Here is a 24,178-nt window from a genome sequence, read left to right on the forward strand (position 1 = left end):
GAATAAATGTAGGTTTTGAAACATGTAGGTGTCATAACCAGCCATAGAATAACGCAATATATGTCACAACAGGTGTAAATATGGGTCATGACAATGTTATGACCATATTATAACAGATTATGATAAATTAGGTCAGCTGTTATGACATTTATGACATGGTTATGACAGTGTCATAAGGTGTTATGACACTGGGTGTCAAGTAAAGCGTTACCCAAACGGTATCACTGAAAGTAAATCAGACATTAAAAAAGGAAGATAAGTCTTTCATTAGACTGAGTTTCACACTGGAGAAATTAACACAAAGATTCAACAGTCTGAATAAAGTTATTTTTTTATTGAACTGTACAAGCCTGAATTCATTCTACACACAGTCTGAATGAGCCTGGGTAACAGTCTTTTTAGCTAACATTCCACTCCTAGCACTCCTGTCATTTGCCAAATGACAGGAGTGGCAAGGAGTGGAATGATAGCTAAACAGACTGGTACACAGACTAAATCTGAATTAGGGATTAACATGGGTAACCGGGATCCCCGGACTGTCCCGGGAACACTCTTCACATTTGCCGAAAAAATTTAAATGACGAAACCCGGGAAAATACAACATTTTTCCCCAATGTCGGCACTAATGCATTTCCACAAAATACACAACATGCGCAGCATCAGATTAACAGAAAATATCACATTATCCAAACAGGTTGACGCATGGAAGCCTTTAGCCGAGTGTATCCACTTCACACAAAGTCGCCATTAATTCAAAGCACACGCATCATTGACACTGCCAGATTGCACACGCGACCCGAATGCAGTTAATAAACCCCTACAGTAGCCTATAAAAGAACGTGCCTCTTTGAGCTGTCATTGTGTCTCTTCAGACAGTCTCAAATTTGATAGGCCTATGCACAATTCACTACATTGTCTCTGTCATAGACATTAAGTCTGCTTACAATTCAGAGAGGCATGAGGGAAAACTGTCTTCTTGTTTGACTGCCGTAACAGTCTGCATTCGACAACGCTATACTCGGGTTGCGCTCTGTGCGTCCTGAGCGCGCTTTGTGTCGAGATGGCCTACTGCTGGAATTACATATTACATTTTAGTCATTTAGCAGACGCTCTTATCCAGAGTGACATACAGTTAGTGAGTGCATACATTTTTCATACTGGCCCCCCGTGGGAAACGAACCCACAACCCTGGCGTTGCAAGCGCCATGCTCTACCCACTGAGCTACACTGGACCAATGCGCTGAATTGATTGAGGAACATAATAACGCTCAGAATTTATGAACGGCCTATTTTGCAATTTTCAACAATGTCCTTGGCAATCAAAGATAGTTACTCTATCATTACTAAATATCAGTTTTATTTACTCTGAAATCTTTACATAGTGGAGCAGCACCCCTCTTATTTGGGAAGAACTAGTCCCCTGTAGCTCAGTTGGTAGAGCAAGGCGCTTGCAACGCCAGGGTTGTGGGTTCGTTTCCCACGGGGGGCCAGTATGAAAATGTATGCACTCACTAACTGTAAGTCGCTCTGGATAAGAGCGTCTGCTAAATGACTAAAATGTAAATGTAAATGGAAGAACCCTGGCATAATGACCATATCTTGATTTTAAACGGTTTAAAATGGGCACTTCCGATTTTTACTGTATTTCCCGGGTCTCATGGGATAAATATGAATTATTCCTGGTATTGAAACGTATTAATCCCTAGTCTGAATCAGCTGAGATACAGAATGCCTGAAAATATTCCTGTCTGTTTGTTCAATACATGAAGAGAGAGAGAGTGAGTGTGTGTGTGAGAGAATGAGCTAAAATGCTAAAACATGCTCCTCAAACTGTAGGAAACAGATAGGACGCATTTGACCATATTCATTCCTGTAGTCATGAAACTGGAGTTTTTAACAAACACACACAACCTCTGTGATCATCTGTCTACGTTAATCCACACAGCCAGTTTGTCCTCAGACCTGGGCCTGTATTCATAAAGCACTTCAGAGTAAGAGTGCTGATCTAGGTTTGTCCATGTAATGTTATTCATTATGATCGAATAAACTGATCATAGATCAGCACTCCTACACTGACACACTTTATGAATATGGGCCCTGGAATCACAGCAAGCCATGCCTATTAACGCTATGAGTTGCCTTAACCATAGATAGACTTCCTGTTTCTGCTGGTATTGACCAACAATCTGTGGTAACTGGGTACTTTTAGGTATTTACTTACTTTAACACAATTGAAAACTACCTGGTACCAAAGAAAAACAATATTATTAATTCATTATTATTTATGCACTGCTCTATAACGCACCTTGGATTGAATCCCGGCCAAAGACTGAGAAACCCTGAGAGATAACCTACGCTGGTCAGAGGAAGCAGACACACAAACATTGTAGTGATGGAGATGGCCATTGTGGTCCTAGCGGCCTTCAGCCAATCTTTGTTTCCGAAAAATCCAGGATCACTGTTCCATCTCTCTGCTGACTGGGTTTACAGATAGGTCTCGCATCACTGGCCCCGCTAATCCGCTGCGCACTTGCATGTGCTCAGGCATTTAATGGTGTGTGTGTCCATTTTCTATAGACACAGAGATGAATGCTGTTCCTCCTGTCCCCTCAGGGCTTTAGTCCTTCCTGGGTCAGGGCTAGAGAGAGTTTATGGAGAACATTACAGGGCCAACCAGGCTTAGTCACACAACGGCCAGGGATTTGTGTGTGCGTGCGTATTCGTGCATGCGTGTGATCAGGAGTTTAGCTGTACCCAGTCCAAAAGAGCCTTTCTGTCGTCGATGCGCCACAGTTCAGACAACAATCTCTTGCCCTTTCTAGAGAGAGAGAGAGAGAGAGGGAAAGAGAGAGAACGAGAGAGAGTGAGAGAAGTGGGGTAGAGGAAGGGGGAACAGAATAGAAAAGTTGTTTTAATTCAATGCAATATAATTGGAGGCCAACAGAGAATCATATGGAATTATTTTAGTACAAATATTTCAGTCTTGAACTAAATCCATTTAGTGTGTTCTGAAGGTTTGCCCAATATCAAGCCCTCCGCCAGTTATGTAGATCTGAAAGGACTGATAAGTGTCCGCAATATGGTAGAATCAGAGTACAGCCGGACCGGAGAGTCACATAAAAAATGCTACGTTCTGAAAAGTATGTTTTACACTCATGGATTTCTATTCCTTTGCTAGTACTGGTATGCAATTGCCATTTGGCGCTAGTTGCAGGTGGATATGTTACTAGATCCTTTAAAGGAATGGGCTGGTGTCAGGATGGTGGAACCTGCAAAAACCAGCCTGATTCTTTGAGAAAGATTTGGCCTTCTCTCACTAACATCAAGACACCGGTCCCCAGCGGTGAACTGTGCCTTGATGGTAGAGGAATGAGTGGCAAGCCAGTACTCTTTTTCAACCCATGGGCTCTGACTGTCTGACACGAGACACACATTTCATATGGAGGGGATCACATGATGTGTGTGTGTGCCTCCGCTGACAGGTAATTCATATGGAGAGGATTAAAGAGGGAGATGGAGTAAACTAGCTCTGTATGCCATGGCCTGCTGGTTACCTGACACATGCACACGCACGCACACGTACACCCTGAGCAACAACCATTATCACAATTATAATATGTTAATTTCATTAGGGGAATGATAATTTCATCCTCCGCAATAGTTCAATCGGAGTTAGAAATTAAAATGAAAGAAAAAGAAATCACTATTTTAGAAATAGCCCATAAAAAATATTTATAAGGTAAAGAAAATACAATTTCTGAACATAAGCAGGAATATGATCTTTTACTTTTGAAGTGAGCCAACAAATACAGGTTAATCTCAAATAAAGCCTACTACTTAAATGGCAAATAAACCTGGTAAACATCTTGCCGCCCTCATAAAATGAATACACGCCAAACCAGTTATAATTTAAAAAGATAAAGATACAAATGCTTTAATTAGAAAATATATTTCAGAAGAACAGAATACGAGTTGGCCTACAGTATGTTATCTGACTGTGCGCCATGCCATGGGCTGTAAGCTTGTTCATTTAGCTGACAAGATATGCTTAGAAGTCCCATGCCATTATTTTATATTATATGATTTTATAACAAGAAGAATATATTTGAACTTAGCTGAATAAAATAGAAAGGATATTTTTTGAGCTAAGTTGAGCATAAAAGTGATCATTTGAAACAGGTCCTATATGCTACATTTAGAGTTATTTGGGAACTTTAGTTGTGAATTATACAAACCTTAGACTGTCTTAGCAATTGAAACATATGTTTTCCACTCAATTTCAACCTGTTGTTTAAATTCTTTCTTCAAACTGATCAATCACAGTGAGGTGAGTTTTAAAAGCAAGATCCTGTTTTGATGATAAGTGTTTGATGTGATGTTCAATTGCATTTGCATTGATGTCTGAGTGGTAAGAAGGACAATAGAGCCCTGAGTACCAGGCCATTAGCGTTAGCTAGTTGGGTCCTACCAACGCATGTCCAGATTGCATAAAAGGAGTTTACCGTGACTCAACAGTCACATGGAATTTTACTGCGGTCATGACTCATGAATGCCGGTGTGGTGGTAATACGGTCACCGCAACAACCCTAGTCTTACCAGACTTTTTTTTTTTTTTAAGTATGTGGACACCTGCTCGTCGAACATGTCATTCCAAAATCATGGGCATTAATATGGAATTGGTCCCCCCTTTGCTGCTATAACAGCCTCCACTCTTCTGGGAAGGCATTCCACTAGATGTTGGAACATTGCTGCTGGGACTTGCTTCCATTCAGCCACAAGAGCATTAGTGAGGTCGGGCACTGATGTTGGACGATTAGGCCTGGCTCGCAGTCGGCGTTCCAATTCATCGCAAAGGTGTTCGATGGGGTTGAGGTCAGGGCACTGGGCAGGCCAGTCAAGTTCTCCAAAAACGATCTCGACAAACCATTTCTGTATGGACCTCACTTTGTGCACGGCGGCATTGTCATGCTGAAAAAGGAAAGGGCCTTCCCCAAACTGTTGCCACAAAGTTGGAAGCACAGATTCGTCTAGAATGTCATTGTATGCTGTAGCGTTAAGATTTCCCTTCACTGGAACTAAGGGCCCTAGCCCGAACCATGAAAAACAGCACCAGACCATTATTCCTCCTCCACCAAACTTTACAGTTGGCACTATGCATTGGGGCAGGTAGCATTCTCCTGGCATCCGCCAAACCCAGATTCGTCCGTCGGACTGCCAGATGGTGAAGCGTGATTAATCACTCCAGAGAACACATTTCTACTGCTCCAGAGTCCAATGGCGGCAAGCTTTACACCACTCCAGCATACGCTTTGGCATTGCGCATGGTGGTCTTAGGCCTGTGTATTGTATTTGTATTTATTATGGATCCCCATCAGCTGCTGCCAAGACCTCTTCCTGGGGTCCAGCAAAATTAAGGCAGTTTATTCAATTTTAAAAACAATACATTCACAACAGATTTCACAACACATTAAGTGTGTGCCCTCAGGCCACTACTCTACTACCACATATCTACAACACAAAATCCATGTGTGCGTATGTTATCGTATGCATGTGTCTGTGCCTGTGTTTGTGTCTCTTCACAGTCCCTGCTGTTCCATAAGGTGTATTTGTATCTGTTTTTTGTTTTTATCTGATTCTACTGCTTGCATCAGTTATTTGAAGTGGAATAGAGTTCCATGTAGTCATGGCTCTATGTAGTACTGTGTGCACCTCCCATAGTCTGTTCTGGACTTGGGGTCTGTTAAGAAACCTCTGGTGGCATGTCTTGTGGGGTATGCATGGGTGTCCGAGCTGTGTGCCAGTAGCTCAAACAGATTTCGGTGCATTCAACATGTCAATACCTCTCACAAATACAAGTAGTGATGAAGTCAATCTCTCCTCCACTGTGAGCCAGGAGAGATTGACATGCATAGTATTAATGTTAGCTCTCTGTGTACATCCAAGGGCCAGCCGTGCTGCCCTGTTCTGAGAAAATTGCAAAATTCCTAAATCCCTCTTTGTGGCACCTGACCACACGACTGAACAGTAGTCCAGGTGTGACAAAACTAGGGCCTGTAGGACATGCCTTGTTGATAGTGCTGTTAAGAAGGCAGAGCAGTGCTTTATTTTGGACAGACTTCTCCCCATTAGCTGCTGTTGTATCAATTTGTTTTGACCATGACAGTTTAAAATCCAGGGTTACTCAAAGCAGTTTAGTTACCTCAACTTGCTCAATTTCCACATTATTTATTACAATATTTAGTTGAGGTTAAGGGTTCAGTGAATGATTTGTCCCAAATACAATGCTTTTAGTTTTTTAAATATTTAGGACTACCTTATTCCTTGCCACCCATTCTGAAACTAACTGCAGCTCTTTGTTAAGTGTTGCAGTCATTTCAGTCGCTGTTGTAGCTGACGCGTATAGTGTTGAGTCATCCACATACATAGACAAACTGGCTTTTTTCAAAGCCAGTGTTATGTCGTTAGTAAAGATTGAAAAAAGTAAGGGGCCTAGACAGCTGCCCTGGGGAATTCCTGATTCTACCTGGATTATGGTAGAGAGGCTTCCATTAAACAACACCCTCTGTGTTCTGTTAGATAGGTAACTCTTTATCTACAATATAGCAGGGGGTGTAAAGCCATAACACATACGTTTTTCCAGCAGCAGACTGTGATCGATAATGTCAAAAGCCGCACTGAAGTCTAACAAAACAGCCCCCGCAATCTTTTTATTGTCAATTTCTCTCAGCCAATGCGTCATTTGTGTAAGTGCTGTGCTTGTTGAATGTCTTTCCCTATAAGTGTGCTGAAAGTCTGTTGTCAATTTGTTTACTGTAAAATAGCATTGTATCTGGTCAAACACCATTTTCCCCCAAACTTTACTAAGGGTTGGTAACAGGCTGATTGGTCGGCTATTTGAGCCAGTGAAGGGGGCTTTACTATTCATGGGTAGCGGAATTACTTTTGCTTCCCTCCAGGCCTGAGGGCACACACTTTCTAGTAGGCTGATATGGCAATAAAAGTGGCAATATCGTCTGCTATTATTCTCAGTAATTTTCCATCCAAGTTGTCAGACTCTGGTGGCTTGTCATTGTTGATAGACAACAATACGTTTTTCACTTCTTCCACACTTACTTTATGGAATTCAAAAATACAATGCTCGTCTTTCATAATTTGGTCTGCTATACTTGGATGTGTAGTGTCGGTGTTGTTGCTGGCATGTCATGCCTAAGTTTGCTAATCTTGCCAATGAAAACATCATTACCTGGCCATTAACTTGTAAGTCTTGTAAGTAATGATCTTGTTGTGAGTTTATTTTCCTGTAATAATGAATGTCAACAGTATACAGACATGTCCATAGACGTAGAATAAACCAGCCTTTAGTCTTGAAATCTTTTGTTGTTTAGTACACAACCCTACTCACTGTTTAGCACATGGCCTCACATGTGAATCCTTAAAGAGATGGGTGGGGCTAAGGCTTAAGAGGGTGTGAAAGATGCTGAATGGGTATAGACAAAGAAGAGCTCTCCAGTAGGTGTACCTAAACATTCAAGAGCCATTTTCTCAAAAGTGGGGTTACAAGTTTATCAACTTTCAAAGCAGAATTACTCAACTGTAGTGTGTGATATACCATTTTCTAGCTCTGAGTCTCTACTTTTATCCAATGTAAAAAACACTATTTCTTAAGACCGAATCGAGCCGGTCGGTCACATATAGCTTGTTTTTGGTCGCAGGTTCAGGAATGGCTGAAGAATTGCATCATTTACCTGGAGCTAACTCTGCAAATAGCACTGCTGGGTGATTTGAAAAGTCATAGTCAATCGATCAATAATATAATAATACTCTTATCAAAAAAATGTATCTTTAGAAACTATGAGAATAGAAAGGTTCAGAACTTTGATGAAACATCACAACGGAAAAATATATGGCAGCTAGAAATCAAAACTGGATGGTCTTCAGAGATAGATAGTAGGGGTTGGGGTAGCTGAAGGCTGGGACTAAAAACAAACAAAAGATAACTCATGTAAAATATACTGTTTCCGTAAGAATGTATATAGTATGTATAAGCTGGAAGTAGAAGCCTAAGTATTGTTGTCTATTAGTTTACTCCAATTAGGGGAGGGGTTAGGGGAAAATAATAATAAAGGAAAATATATTTAAAAACAATAACATTTAAAATAATATATTTACCCCCCAAAATATATGGGGGATTGATAGAAGCCACAATCTATCTGTAATATTAAAGCTGATCTACCCCCACCCCCAAAAAAACAATGACTCAATAATTCATGCTGTCTGGGAATGCTATAAAGTCCAAATGTTATAAGCAGAGTTAAAAAAGTTGGCTGTCAGAAGTATTACAATGTAAATTTACATTTAATCCGTCTGTCTGTATATTTCAAGACATGGCATATGAGGGTGCAGTGAGATGCCCGATGGGTTGGACGATACTTTTCACATTAATCATCTTGAAAAAAATTATACTTAACTGGAAATCAAACAATCCTACACGGTTAATACAATGGAAAGGTCAAATGCTTTATTATCTAAATGTTGAAAGGACGACGAGGAAGAAAGAAAAGGGTGCAGTTTGAGGCCATGTGGTGGAGAGTGATACGGGTGCTGGAGATGGTGGTGTGAGCAGGTGGGTCTGGGCAGGGGTAATGTTGTGGATATTTGTGTGCACCTGTATATTGTCGTTTGTATGTGCATGTTTTGTATTGTAAAAATATTTGTTAAAAAATAAAAAATCTAGTTCTTACACCATTGCTTTTCACTCAGAAAGGCATACGATTAGAAGGCTATAACCTGCACATTGTTAGTTGGCTGACATCAAATATACACCTCTTCTAAATAGAATGTATAAAAATACATTATTGGTCTGCACACAGACTGTGTGATTAATTCACACACAGGTGACTAAGAGCGTCGTACATACACATCTGTACTATACCACTAGAAGAGAGTACTCTAGCACTATCCTATACAAGTAATTGGAAGAGTGTTATGGTTAGAGAAAAGGGAAACCTGATATTTTAGCTTAATTTAAAAAAGTTTCACAGAAGTGTTCTCATACTCAGTCATTGGACAACTCATCCGAAAGAGTGTCCCACCGTGTGGGACAGTGTGTGTCTTTGTATGCATACCTCCGGGCGTCGATGGTGTTCTCTAGTTCCTGTGCTTTGCGTGCGGCGACGTGGAGTACAGCTTCTGGAATCTCAGCCAATCGGGCAACGTTCAGCCCATAGCTCTGCCCAGCCGCCCCCTCAGTCAGCTGGTATAGGAAGGTGATGAACTCAGGCTGCACCTCACCATCTACACACACGCACACCCAAAAGGTATAAACACATTTGCCCTATGGTTAACCTTACTGGACTTAAGTCAACCGTCCTAACTAACCCTTAACTAGCCCACAGCATGGGTTAAACTCGACACAAGGTTATTTCTATAAATAATGGGGCCAATGTGTGACATTGTTTAATTGTTTTGAAACCAAAATAAAAAGGAGTTTTATGCAGTTCCCCATGTGTAGTTAGAGGAATAATACTGAATATATGCAAATTGGCCCATAACTCCACCTATACAACAACATAGGCCTAGGACTACACATCCTTCAAGCAGGGTTCATACAGACATTGGCAAGTCAAATTCAAGGACTTTTTCAAGTACTTAATTGTAATGTTCAAGGACCTCAATGTTATACAATTGTATAATTTATATAATTGTACATACACTGAGTATACAAAACATTAAGAACACCTGCTCTTTCCATGACTGCCTGACCAGGTGAAAGCTATGAGCCCTTATTGATGTCACTTGTTAAATCCGCTTCAATCAGTGTAGATGAAGGGGAGGAGACAGGTTAAAGGATTTTTAAGCCTTGAGACAATTGAGAAAAGGATTGTGTTTGTGTGCCATTCAGAGGGTGAATGAGCAAGACAAAATATTTAACTGACTTTGAACAAGGTATGGTAGTAAGTGCTCGGTGCACCGGTTTGTGTCAACAACTGCAACGCTGGTTGCAGGACATCCAGCCAACTTGACACAACTAAAGGAAGCATTGGAGTCAACATGGGCCAGCATCCCTGCAGAGTGCAACTCAATATTAGGAAGGTGTTCTTAATGTTCGGTATACTAAGTCTATAGGGCCTAATATATAATGAACACAAATATAAACGCAACATGTAAAGTGTTGGTCTCATGTTTCATGAAATGAAATAAAAGACCCCAGAAAAAGCTTATTTCTCTGAACTTTTGTGCACAAATTTGTTTACATCCCTGCATTTCTCCTTTGCCAAGATAACCCATCCACCTGACAGGTGTGGCATATCAAGAAGCTGATTAAACAGCATGATCATTACAGAGGTGCACCTTGTGCTGGGGACAAAAAAAGGTCATTTAAAAATGTGCAGTTTTGTCACACAACAGAATGTCCCAGATGTCTCAGGTTTTGAGGAAGCATGTAATTGTGACGCTGACTGCAGGAATGTCCACCAGAGCTGTTGCCAGAGAATTGAATGTTAATTTCTCTACCATAAGCCACCTCCAACGTCATTTTAGAGAAATTGTCAGTACGTCCAACCGGCCTCACAACCGCAGACAACGTGTAACCACGTCAGCCCATGACCTCCACATCTGGCTTCTTCACCTGCAGGATCGTCTGAGACCAGCCTCCCGGACAGCTGATGAAACTGTGGATTTGCTCAACCAAAGAATTTCTGCACAACCTGTCAGAAGCCGTCTCAGCGAAGCTCATCTGCATGCTCATCGTCCTCACCAGGGTCTTGACCTGACTGCAGTGCGGCGTCGTAACCGACTTCAGTGGGCAAATGCTCACTTTCGATGGCCACTGGCACGCTTGAGAAGTGTGTTGTTCATGGATGAATCCCGGTTTCAACTGTACTGGGCAGTTTATCGATGGAAATTTGAATGCACAGATATACCGTGACGAGATTCTGAGGCCCATTGTCGTGCCATTCATCCGCCGCCATCACCTCATGTTTCAGCATGATAATGTACGGCCCCATGTCGCAAGTATCTGTACACAATTCCTGGAAGTTGAAAATGTCCTAGTTCTTCCATGGCCTGTATACTCACCAGACATGTCACCCATTAAGCATGTTTAATATGCTCTGGATCGACGTGTACAACAGCGTGTTCCAGTTCCCGCAAATATCCAGCAACTTCGCACAGCCATTGAAGAGGAGTGTGACAACATTCGACAGGCCACAGTCAACAGCCTAATCAACACAATGTGAAGGAGATGTGTCGTGCTGCATGAGTTAAATGGTGGTCACACCAGATACTGACTGGTTTTCTGATCCACGCCCCAACCATTTTTTAAAGGCATCTGTGACCAACAGATGCATATCTGTATTCACAGTCATGTGAAATCCATAGATTAGGGCCCAATGAATTAATTTCAAATGACTGATTTCCTTTTCTGAACTGTAACTCAGTAAAATCTTTGAAAATGTTGCGTTTATATTTTTGTTCAGTGTAGAACCCCCCCCACACACACCCCAAAAAGCATGCAAAAAGTGTCAAATAATGAGGCCATTACCATTTTAAGAATAATGCATTTTTAAACCCTTGCTAATGCATTGATATTCAAATTATTATTACATTCTAAAATACGTGAGAATAATGTGGACATTGCCTAGCTAAATAGATAGGCTACAGAAAAATCGCCATGCATGTATCCAATGTGGCAGACGCAGGCACACATAATAAAGCCTATGTTCATGAATAGCAGTAGCATTAATCTCATCATCGCCGTTTTTATAATGAGAAAGAAACCGAAAAACAGGTTCCTTTTGTAATGGAAGGATTTGTATGGAAAGCCAAGTTGAAGCCAACATTAGATGTTGTCGTCCTCATAATAACCAAACATGGTTTTACCGCAACAGAGTAGAGCAACACCCTTTAATTGAAGCGGCGGGAAACCAACTAAAGTGGCCACATCTCCCACTGGCTGAATCAACGTTGTTTCCACGTAATTTCAATGAAATTACGTTGAACCAAGGTGGAATAGACATTGAATTGACGTCTGTGCCCAGTTGGCTCTCACAAAACGTAATGAAATGAATCACAGATAATTATAAGGGAGCAGGAGAACTTATAAATTGGCTACAATAATTACAAAGACTTTTCAAGCACCAAATTGAGGAAATCTCTGATTTTAAAAGTAGGCCTATTCCTGTACTTGAATTTCTGAGCCCCAAATTCAAGTAGGCTACTTCAAGCCCTTTGTATTGTTTAAAATGGCAGGAAACCAAAATGTATTTGATGATGTGTGAAAATATCACACTGTAATTAAACAGCTCGACACCAAATGCTCATCCAACAAGTTTTATGCATAATTATTGAAGAACCACGTTAATGACAGTAGCGATTTAAGTTATAAGTATCAAGGTAAGGTGACTCGGTTAGAAGCATTCGATTTTGCAAATCGCATACAATATTTTGGATTTGTATACCCATGAAAACTGTTTTAACGCCTTTACATAAGTAGACACGAAATGTTATGCAGTTACACACACTGCATTTCCGAGATCTCTATACAAAAACAATCCGAAAGCTAGATCCAGGATTCTTACAGGGTTCAAGTTCAATGTCTAATTTAACTGATTCATGCTTAATATACGATATAAGGACAATTTACACTGCCATAAATGCAAGGACAGAAAAGTTATGTTTTATGTCACTCGATTCTGGACAAATCCATCAAGACACCAACCATGAGAAAGGGTTAAACATAGGTTTTAAATCAACTTGTGAATTGAATATAGCCATGTTCCCCCCTTGAATCTTAATGTAATGACAAAAATATTATTATCAATGATTTATCAACAGCTGTAACAAGTTGTCAAGTGTAGGAAATCCTCACTGGTGCCGTTGTTTATAGAAAGACCCACAAGCATGTACACACATATACATACACACCACCAGCGTACCGTCTGTGGCGATGTCTGGTTCATTGAGTAGGAAGGCCATGTGGAAGTTGCCTACATGCAGAGGATACACCCGCTCCAGCTCACACAGAGGAGGGTAGTGGGTCACAAACAGAGTTAGAGACTTCACCTGAGAGAGGTAAGGGGGAGGAGAAAGGGATGAAGATAGAGAGAGGGAGAAAGAGAGATAGAGACAAAGGGAGAGCAAGAGAGAGAGGTCAACCATTCAACAGTAAGTGAACAATCATATTTTCAATTTCATTGAGATCATCTGTATAAATAAAAAGAAAAGTGCACGGCCCTTTTCAGTCATTCAATCAACCCAGGTAATCATTTTTCTTCATGCTATTGCTTTACACTTATTGTGAAACCTGGTTAGAGGCTCTGACTGAGCTCTGAGACACAGAGGGAGGAGCAACAGGGAGGAAAGAGGAGGATAAATAGAGATGAGTAGTCACCTGGTGTCAACTTTTCTTGACCTGAAGAGAGGAGCTTTGTACTGGGGAGCTTACTACCTGTATCATAGCCAGCACTATAAATACGTGTGTATGTGTGCCAATTTGTGTACCTTGGTTAACCTGCTGTCTGATGTTTAAGGTAAAAGGCCACTATAGCACTATGGGCTGGTTTCCCAGACACAGGTTATGCCTAGTCCTGAAGTAAAAATCTATTTAAACTGAGAATCTCCATTGAGCAGTTATTTCAGTCCAGAACTAGGCTCAATCTGTGTCCGGGAAACCGGCCCTATAACACCCAGTGGTGTATCCTAAGGTCAACAACAGATTGCCAGGACAACCACACCTGCCCTCCTGATGACACTCAGAGGTTAGAGGTCAGGGTACAGGGTGGGGCCACTCATCTAATAGAACTCACTGTAGTCTAACGGGTTGGTATTGTGGTATTAATTGTAATAACAGCAAGCCATTTCCAGAGCCAAATTCCAGAACCAGTTCTCACTTGTGCTAGCTATGTAACATTATTATGTTAACAGGCTGTCAAAGGAGATTAGTGCTAGGCTGGAACTAAAGCCTGCACACCATGTATCTCACCAGGACCAGGTGGGAGAAAGAACACTTCAGTGCTGGTTCTGACTGCCAACATAACTCCTCTGAGCTCTCTCTTTCTCTGAGTCTCTGGGAGAGCTTTGCTATGGCAACCACAGTGTCTCTCTCTTTCTCTCTCTCTCCTCACTCTTTCTCCAAGTCCCCAGAGAAAGAGAGAGAACGTTGAGCTTCAAGGCTGTCTGTCCACAATGCTCCATTCAGAGTGTTAGGTAACAAGACAGATACATAACTACAATCTACCTCACAGGTGAGCATAGGAGATCGGGACAGACTGGTTACTATGACAACCAGGACTCCTGTTCTGATGCAGACTCATGTCGGATGGTGATGAGGGTGATGATAATGGTGAGGAAAAGAAGGAGCAGGAAGAGGGGGTGGTGGTGATGGTAGTGTGTGTATGGACTGGAAATCACAGAAATAATGTAGCTACCTAGCATTTCTTACTAAATGAAGGAGAAGTAAAAGCCCTGAAACAATGCCATGTTTCTGTCTTTTTATAAACTCCCTCCTTTGAAGTTGTTCAAACAAATCAATGCTATTACACAACAGGTCGTTAGCCTGTGCTTTTCTAGCCAAACCACCGCCAAAAACAGCTTAGAAAGGCATTAGCTGCAACTTAAACATTTACAATTCCCCCCCAATTTATATAACATGAACATTCAGTTCCAACTATTTATTTTGTAAAACATGAAACCTTGAGAGCTCTCTCATGGAAAACTGTTTTTGTTTTACAAATGTGGATAGTGTTAAAGAGCAAATGCCCCTAAACCTCTAATTTAGAAAACAGCCTATGTGGCATCGATATGAGTCAAACATTTATTCTGTTAAAATTGACTAGAGTGTAAATAGGATAATTTTGGTCATGAAGTCAGTCTCGTCCAAAACAAAGTTTTGTACCCGAGTATGTCACAACAGAAATGTTGGGTTCATTCCAATGCTGCCCACATGCCCACAGCTGGCAGCACACAAGTAATTATCAATTCGGAGTGCAGCTGCACGTGACCCAATCGTAATACCTGTGGTGAATATGGTTTGACTTTGGATATTCCTTTGGGGCTAGTTAGGGACCGTCAGTAAATTACACAATGTAAATGGGACAATATGTTAAAATTCCAATAGCTCCAAATTTCAAAGACTTAAAAACCTCAATCCAACTATAAATTGTAGAAATTCATATACAAATATTGAAAGTATTTAATGAGAAAACTAAAAGGTGTGCAACACACACACCCTCCAGGACATCTATAGCACCCGGTGTCACAGCCAGGCCAAGAAGATCATCAAGGACCTCAGCCACCTGAGCCACAGCCTGTTCAACCCTCTACCATCTAGAAGGCGGAGACAGTATAGGTGCATCAATGTTGGGACCGAGAGACTGATAAACAGCTTCGATCTACAGGCCATCAGACTGTTAAACATTCATCACTAGCCGGCTTCAGCCCAGTAACCTGCCCTGAACCGTAGAGACTGTCACTAGCCGGCTACCACCCAGCACTCTATCCTACATCTTAGAGACTGCTGCCCACTGGTCAATGACTTTAATAATGTTTACATACTGTTTTACCTACTCTATATGTACATGAGTGTACAAAACATTAGGAACACCTGCTCTTTCCATGACATAGACTCACCAGGTGAATCCAGGTGAAAGCTATGATCCCTTACTGATGTCACTTGTTAAATCCATTCAGTCAGTGTAGATGAAGGGGAGGAGACAGGTTAAAGAAGGATTTTTAAGCCTTGAGAAAATTGAGACATGGATTGTGTATGTGTGCCATTCAGAGGGTGAATGGGCAAGACAAAAGATTTAAGTGCCTTTGAACGGGGTATGGCAGTAGGTGCCAGGCGCACCGGTTTGAGTGTGTCAAGAACTACAACACTGCTGGGTTTTTCACACTCAACAGTTTCCCGTGTGTATCAAGAATGGTCCACCACCCAAAGGACCTCCAGCCAACTTGACACAATGCTTTTGACACCTTTTAGAGTCCATGCCCCGACGAATTGAGGCTGTTCTGAGGGCAAAATATTAGGAAGGTGTTCCTAATGTTTTGTACACTCCGTGTATATACAGTATTCTAGTCATGGTTCATCCTATATAATTACTGGTGTACACACCTTTTCTATTAACATACAGTCTACACGCACCATTCACATACATATACTGTATATTTATTAATATAAAAAACAGTTTTAAGTGAAATATTAGCTTCTGTCAAAAGCTAAATTTGACCTATGCACTAACAAGGCTTTTCAGCTAAGCAGCTTGACTACTGTGCTAGAGTACTGTAGCTTTAATGATCTACTGTACTTCAACAACAGATGTAATCACATTGAATGGGTTGATTAGGATTCAAACCTTCTCTCAAACAGCCTAATACATACCCTTATTGATGTCACCTGTTAAAATCACTTCAATCAGTGACGATTATTGGGAGGAGACAGGTTAAAGAAGGATTTTTAAGACTTGAGACATGGATTGTGTTTGTGTGCCATTCAGTGGGGGAATGGGCAAGACAAAAGATGCAAGTTCCTTTGAATGGGGTATGGAAGTAGGTGCTAGGCACACCAGTTTGAGTGTGTCAAGAACTACAACGCTGTTTTTTTCATGCTCAACAATTTCCCAAGAATGGTCCACCAATTCAAAATTGATAAAATATTTTTTTCCCCCCTCACCCATCTACACACAATACCCCATAATGACAAAGTGAAAACATGTTTTTTAGAAATTTTAGCAAATGTATTGAAAATGAAATACAGAAATATCTAATTTACATAAGTATTCACACCCCTGAGTCAATACATGTTAGAATCACCTTTGGCAGTGATTATAGCTATGAGTCTTTCTGGGTAAGTCTCTAAGAGCTTTTTATACCTGGATTGTACCCCCACATTTCTTTTCAAGCTCTGTCAAGTTGGTTGTTGATCCTTGCCATACAGCCATTTTCAAGTCTTCCCATAGATTTTCAAGCTGATTTGAGTCAAAACGTAATTAGGACACGCAGGAACATTCAATGTCGTCTTGGTAAGCAACTCCAGTGTAGATTTGGCCTTGTGTTTAAGGTTATTATCCTGCTGAAAGGTGAATTCTCCCAGTGTCTGTTGGAAAGCAGACTGAACCAGGTTTTTCTCTAGGATTTTGCCTGTGCTTAGCTCTAGTCCATTAATTTTTATATAACAAAAAAAATCCTTAGTCCTTGCCGACGACAAGCATACCATAACATGATGCAGCCACTACCATGCTTGAAAATATGAAGAGTGGTACTCAGTGATGCTTTGTGTTGGATTTGCCCCAAACATAACACTTTGTATTCAGGACAAAGTTAATTGCTTTGCCACATTTTTTGCAGTTTTATTTTAGTGCCTTATTGCAAACAGAATGCATGTTTTGGAATATTTTTTATTATGTACAGGCTTCCTTCTTTTCACTGTCAATTAGGTTAGTATTGTGGAGTAACTACAATGTTGTTGATCCATCCTCAGTTTTCTATTACAGCCATTCAACTCTGTAACTGTTTTAAAGTCACCATTGGCCTCATGGTGAAATCCCTGGGTGGTTTCCTTCCTCTCTGGCAACTGAATTAGGATGGACACCTGTATCTTTGTAGTGACTGGGTGTATTGATACACCATCCAAAGTGTAATGAATAACTTCACCATGCTCAAAGGGATATTCAATGTCTGCTTTTGTATTTTTACCCATCTACCAATAGGTGCCCTTCTTTGCAAGGCATTGGAAAAACTCCCTGGTCTTTGTGGTTGAATCTGTGTTTGAAATTCACTGCTCGACTGAGGGACCTTACAGATAATTGTATATGTGGGGTATAGAGATGAGGTAGTCATTTCAAATACTATTATTGCACACAGAGTGAGTCCATGCAACTTATTTTGTGACTTGTTAAGCAAATTTTTACTCAGAACTTATTTAGGCTTGCCATAACAAAGGGATTGAATACTTATTCACTCATTTCCGCTTAACATTTTTACTTAATTTGTAAACATTTCTAAAAACATAATTCCACTTTGACATTATGATGTATTGTGTTAAGGCCAGTGACACCAAAAAAATAATACATTCAGGCTGTAAAAACAAAATGTGGAAAAAGTCAAGGAGTGGGAATACTTTCTGAAGGCACTGTACGTAAATATGTTTTAGTTATTGGGTTCGGGGGCCCTTTGATCTTTCTAGAAAATGCCAAGGGCCGTCCAGCTGGTGGCTGATCTTAACCAGGTCCGACATGTCAGTGCTAACCAGAGCAAAGTGCCAGCACCGGTTGGTCTCAACCAGGTTTCTTATGAAGACGCAGTGACGACCAATACAGCACAGCTTGGAACTGCTCGTCCAATCAGCATCCAGGATCCAAACAATCCATTTTACAATTATAATTTGTACACTGCAAATTGACCGCAAAGACCCCCAACTGATAGTATTTCACAAAAACATAATAATTTCTTATCTTGATTACTTGATACGATCACATATGCCTTAACAGTCTTTTATGGCGCCAGTTGGGGAATCCTGATACACAGTCAAGTTAGTTCAGACAGTATGACTGGGAGAGGTAGTTGAGTCCAAATGTAAGATTAGAAGGTATTTGGGGGATGGGTGACGGTTTGCTAGGAGTTAGTAGAGCTCTTTTTAAAAATATTTTCTTAGTAGTACAGGATTAGGTAGGAGAGTTTCGTTTTTCTTAATATTTGTTTCTTTATTCATTTAGTCGGTAAGCTGTGATTGACTATACACTCCAGTACAGTAGGTGGCGGCATGCACCTCTAACGTTTGTTTGCGGACCGCCATAATACCATAGAAGAAGGCCGGGATCATTTTATGCATAGGTGAGTTACCATATTGTAACGATAGGACATCGTCGTAACGAGATAGGATTATTGTACCTGTATTGAATGTCCAAACTGAAATAGCCAACTAGCCATTATGTTGAGGTTAGAATTATCTAAGGTAAAAAGTTGTTGCTTTGTTTGTTGAAACTGTCGCTGGGCAGTAATTGCAATTGCGGGCCGCAATTCGGGGCGATCCTGCATGTGGGCATTCCTGCATCTGCAGGAACCCCTCTTTATACTTCTATTGGTTCATTTTTAACCTAGGAAGCTCCAGTAGGTGGCGGTAATAGTGGCGGTCATGCACCATAACATTGGATGCCAACTGCCGATAAACCCCGCAGAAGAAGAGGCGGGAGTGACAACGCCGGTAGCTAGCTAGATAGGTTCAGAGCAGGAGGGATATGTAGCTGGCTAGCTAACGATAGCTAAGACACCAGTAGACAGTGTCCTTCGCCTATCAGGCACTGTTTTCCCACAGTTCTGTTAACGACAGCGAGGGCAGGAGTGAAGAACACTGTGTGCTAGCTATTTAGTGGTGGAGATTTTTTAACACCTGTAACTGCCAATTCCTGAAATTTATAGCAAAAAATACTCAATTAGGGTGGCCTTAAATGATAAAAAAGAAAGTAAATAACAAAAAAAAATTTTTTTTTATTTTACATAGTGGTGCAGCCAGTCCACAAGATAGCGCAGCGCCCCGCTTACATTCTTTGGGGAGAACCCTGCATTCACAGGAGAAGGAGAGGAAGAGGATCAGCAATTACCCGCAATGGATGTCACCAACAATGAGAAGTAGGATACACCTGCAGTCAGACTGTTAATAGGAGGGTGTGTGTGGATGTGGGTGGTCTTTATCTAATTTCTCACTGATAATTTCTGTCATGCAATGATCCCTCCTTCCCCCTCTCTCTCCCTACCCTTTCCATCTTTCTCTCTCCCCCTTTAATTCTCTATCTCCCAGTGTGAAGGCTGTGTTTAATGAGCTCCACAACACTCTCATGGCCATCAATGAGCAGGACAAACTGCACTGGTGGAATAACACCCACAGACCGGGCATGCCCACTGACTGGCCTCAGTTCAAGGTGCAACACAACACACAGCAGGCTAATGGAAGTTACTGGGGCCTAATGGAGTGTACTGTAATATAGGATGATGTAGACTTCAGCCCCTTTGTTATTGTCAGAGAGTCTAATGTAGTGAACAGTGTTACAAGCTAATGTAGCAGACTGTATAACAGTAGTTTCAAGTTTTATTAGTCATATGTACGGGATACACATACTTGTAGGTTCCTTCTCGACAATGCAACAACAATAAGAAATAAAAGTTAAGAATATGAACATAAAGTAAATGGCCCAGTAAAATATAAAAGATTTTAGCATAAGTATAATATAGGAAGGCACAATTTATAGTCAAATATTTACACGTGTTTTGGGGAAGAGGGGATTGGGGGTACATTTTAAAATTGTGCAGTATTTAGCACTCATAATAAGAGTCTGGTAGCAGCAGCTGTGATGTGTGTGTGGATGTGTGTATGTCTGTGTGGGTGTGTACGTGAGTGCATGTTTGCTAAGTTGCAGAGAATCAGAGCAGGTGGTCAGTCCAGTGTTCAAGTGTTCAGCAGTCTGATGGCTTGTAGATAGTAGTGTATGGTCCAACAATGTGACCATTATTGGAGACTGCTGGAGGGTTATATATTGGAACGATCTGCCTTGTCGTTCAATGGAGTCTAATGAAACCTCTCTTTCAGGAGTGGGCGCCAGAAAATAAAAGCAAATAAGGGAAGAAAGAGGTAAAGGCACAGCAACACACAGATGTGAGCATATCTCCATCTGTCTTTATGACCTCATGCTACAGTACAATGCCATCTCAATTATGTTAAGTAGTTGGAGTCATTCAGTACTCACCATCTCATTATGATGAATCATCAATTCCTAATTACTGATTGGTTTGTTTATTTTTTGTAGATAGTGTTAGTGTGTGGTTGATTTACAGTTATGTCTCATGTGTGTGTGTGTGTGTGTGTGTGTGTGTGTGTGTGTGTGTCTGTGTGTTAGTGTTGTCACGATACCAGAATTTTGACTTCGATACAGATACCATGTTTAGTATCACAATACGCGCCACCATCACGATCCACAATACCAAAACGATACCAAAGCAACAAAAAAAGGCATATTAGCCAAAGTCACAGAATGGTACTTGATCGAGACAGATAAACTCAGCTACTGCTCTGTTCAATCATTAGGCATCTTTTGAGTTCAATATCATTACATTAGCATTTTTCGACATTAGCATTTTTCTGTGACAGCCATGTATGCATTAATGAATAAATTATACAATCATACAATCAATTTGACTTTGTTTTTACCAATCTAACTACATAATGGTAATCATTTATTTGAATGGTAAATCTATATTGATAAACTGGGTAAATCAAGATGTAGCCTAGGCCTATCCACAATACAGGTGAATGCATATTCAATAGGAGTGTGTGCATGCATTGAGTTATTGAGCTTATTTCATGTGGCCACAGATCACAAGCGATCTGTTTCCCTTCCATTTGGGACTTATTTTATTGTACTGATCAACAACATTTGCATAGATGTAACGTCTTTTATAAAAATGTGTCCACTCTCTCTTTAACCAGTAATGACGTAATTCACGAAGCGGTCAATTCGCTGAGGCAATAGATCATCTTCGGGAGAGACCGAATAAGTGAATGAATAAAGTTTTTGGTGTCAATCAGCTTTGAAATCAGCATATTTTGCGTTATGGTTTACAAACAAAGTACTAAGGTAGTGAATTGATGTTAGCTTTAGCTGTCAGCTAGCAAGGAAAGTTAGCCTACAAAGCTGGAAGCTACCAGTATCATCTTCCATGGTAAAGTGTTCTAGTCTGTATGGACATTGTTTTGCGAACAGTAATGAACAGTTTCAACATTTCTACATGCCGTGTCGCTACATTCAAGTGTGTTAACTTCTGTGCATCTTGAGTGGGGAGCTAACATGATGTAGCCCAGACTCCAAGTGCAGGCTAGCAATGAGTAAGTGGAGCAGGCAAGGTGAGCGCTATAATAAAGGGTCGGCGTCGCTGATAGACAGGCTTGATCTATGACACACATTTGACAGAAGTACCGAAAGTAACACAAACAGACACAGCGATTCACAGACACACTGTGCACAGTGCTGTAGCAGTGGGACAGAGGAGACGGCAACAGAGGGGGCTTCGTCCTGAGCCCTATACTACGAATCAGGTTTGAGGAGTTAGCGAGGTAACTTTGGTCAACTCGGGACAACCGAGAAAGTGGCTCACCTTTTAGCCAGGTACATTTCTATGGCAACGAATCCTTCAGAACTAACCTTCAGAACTAACCTGCTCCAGGGCAGGCTAACTAAGGGCTAACTCCATTTATCCTAAATGAAGTGTCTGAGCCACGAGTTGAGGATCTATGAAATCAGATTAGTTAGTGGCAGGCGGGCGAGCAATATCCACGGTCGTAGTACGGATGAAGCCTGACCTGGAATGTGAAGCTAACTGAAACTGGCTAGCTTTATAAAAGCCTGAGTAGATCTAGCTTGCTTTATAGTATACCACTGGTGACAGACAGTGACACACACACTGTGACACACACACTAACCACCATTCCCTTTTATCTCTGTTAGTCTAATGGCTGGCTTGCCAGTGAAATGTTCAAGTAGGAGACGTACAGAGTCAACTCCACCTATGGCTTCCTCTCCATGTATGGCCAGTATGATTTTTTTTTAATAATAATGTATGCACTCACTAACTGTAAGTCGCTCTGGATAAGAGCGTCTGCTAAATGACTAAAATGTAAATGTAAATGTGGCCCCTCAATGGCTCCTCAATGTCTTTTTAGAAGGTTTAGTTATGCATTATTTGCCTCGACAAGGACCCCATTTCCAACCGAAATACCTGTATTTATACTGGTATATATTACTGATAAGTCCATGTCAATTTTCTCTCCTTCCCATCTATCCCTCTCTCCCCCCTCTCAGTGTTCCTCTAGAGAGGCCTGCATTCGGATGAATGAGGCCGAGGGCAACCCCCCCAATACCACAACCTTGTCTCACTGAAGAACGATGAAGGCAAGACTGAGGAGTACAAGTACAGTACCAAGGTCTAAGAGAGACAGGCAATATGAATGAGTAGTACCGAGGGCAGGTGGGTCACGAGACGAATCAAAGACATACACGTTTGTATGTGATCATGTATTAGTGTAACAGAGTTAAGAACGTGCTGTAAGCACACTCCACAGCTAGCTTGAAATGTTGCGGATGGAGCCACCCAATTGGCAGAGGATCACTGGTTCAAGCCCAGTGTGCGACAGGGACAGAGGAGGAAGATGTACAGTTTTTGCATTAGCACTACACACCTGATTCAAATCACCAACACTTGATGATAAGTTGATCATTTGAATCAACTGTGTAGTGCTAGGGTAAAAACAAAAATGTGCACCCCTTTGGGTCCCCGGGACTAGGATTAAGAAATGCTGTTCTATCTAGACTAAACACATTCCCCACCTCATGTCTCCCTGGTTACAGAATGTAGACATGATCCAACTCTGAACACACTGACTATACTTCAATGAATGTTTGTTCCATGTATCTTTTATGCTTTATTTGCCAACCACAAGCATGTAGGTTAGACATGAGAGCATTGGTTGTTTTAAAAAAAAGTTTCAGTGTTGCTACAGTTTGCAATCAAAGTAATTATGACACTATTTTTTTTTTCAGGTGATTGTGGTAACAGTCTATCAGAGATGGGCAACTCTGGTCATTGGAATGCAATTAGTTTAAAATCAGGTGTTAGCTGGGGCTGGGGAAATAGTGTGACACCAATCAGGCCCCCGAGGGCTGGAGTAACCCAATGGTGATGACCAGATCGAGATGGAATCAACAGACTTAACGCAAGATCCAGCATGATCTGATACAGGGCGGCAGGTAGCTTAGTCAATCAATCAATTTTATTTTATATAGCCCTTCTTACATCAGCTAATATCTCGAAGTGCTGTACAGAAACCCAGCCTAAAACCCCAAACAGCTAGTAATGCAGGTGTAGAAGCACGGTGGCTAGGAAAAACTCCCTAGAAAGGCAAAACCTAGGAAGAAACCTAGAGAGGAACCAGGCTATGAGGGGTGGCCAGTCCTCTTCTGGCTGTGCCGAGGTGGAGATTATAACAGAACCATGCCAAGATGTTCAAAAATGTTCATAAGTGACAAGCATGGTCAAATAATAATCAGGAATAAATCTCAGTTGGCTTTTCATAGCCGATCATTAGAGTTTAAAACAGCAGGTCTGGGACAGGTAGGGGGTTCCATAACCGCAGGCA

The 24,178-nt window shown here is 41.2% G+C and overlaps 1 protein-coding gene across 2 annotated transcripts in view; it reads right to left on the reverse strand.

Moving 5' to 3' along the window:
- Window positions 1–1,508: 1,508 nt before the first annotated feature.
- Window positions 1,509–24,178, reverse strand: part of msh3 (mutS homolog 3 (E. coli)) — a 105,550-nt gene continuing 82,880 nt past the window's right edge. For both annotated transcript variants that reach the window (XM_041900515.2, XM_041900514.2), the window contains exons 22-24: window positions 12,936–13,062; window positions 9,126–9,294; window positions 1,509–2,818 (exon numbers count right to left, since the gene is read on the reverse strand). In XM_041900515.2, the coding sequence (XP_041756449.2) occupies window positions 2,737–2,818; window positions 9,126–9,294; window positions 12,936–13,062 (378 nt within the window). In that variant the 3' untranslated portion in view covers window positions 1,509–2,736. The remainder of the gene's footprint in view (window positions 2,819–9,125; window positions 9,295–12,935; window positions 13,063–24,178) is intronic.

The sequence above is a fragment of the Coregonus clupeaformis genome, chromosome 16, assembly GCF_020615455.1.
Source record: "Coregonus clupeaformis isolate EN_2021a chromosome 16, ASM2061545v1, whole genome shotgun sequence".
In the NCBI taxonomy this organism is placed as follows: domain Eukaryota; kingdom Metazoa; phylum Chordata; class Actinopteri; order Salmoniformes; family Salmonidae; genus Coregonus; species Coregonus clupeaformis.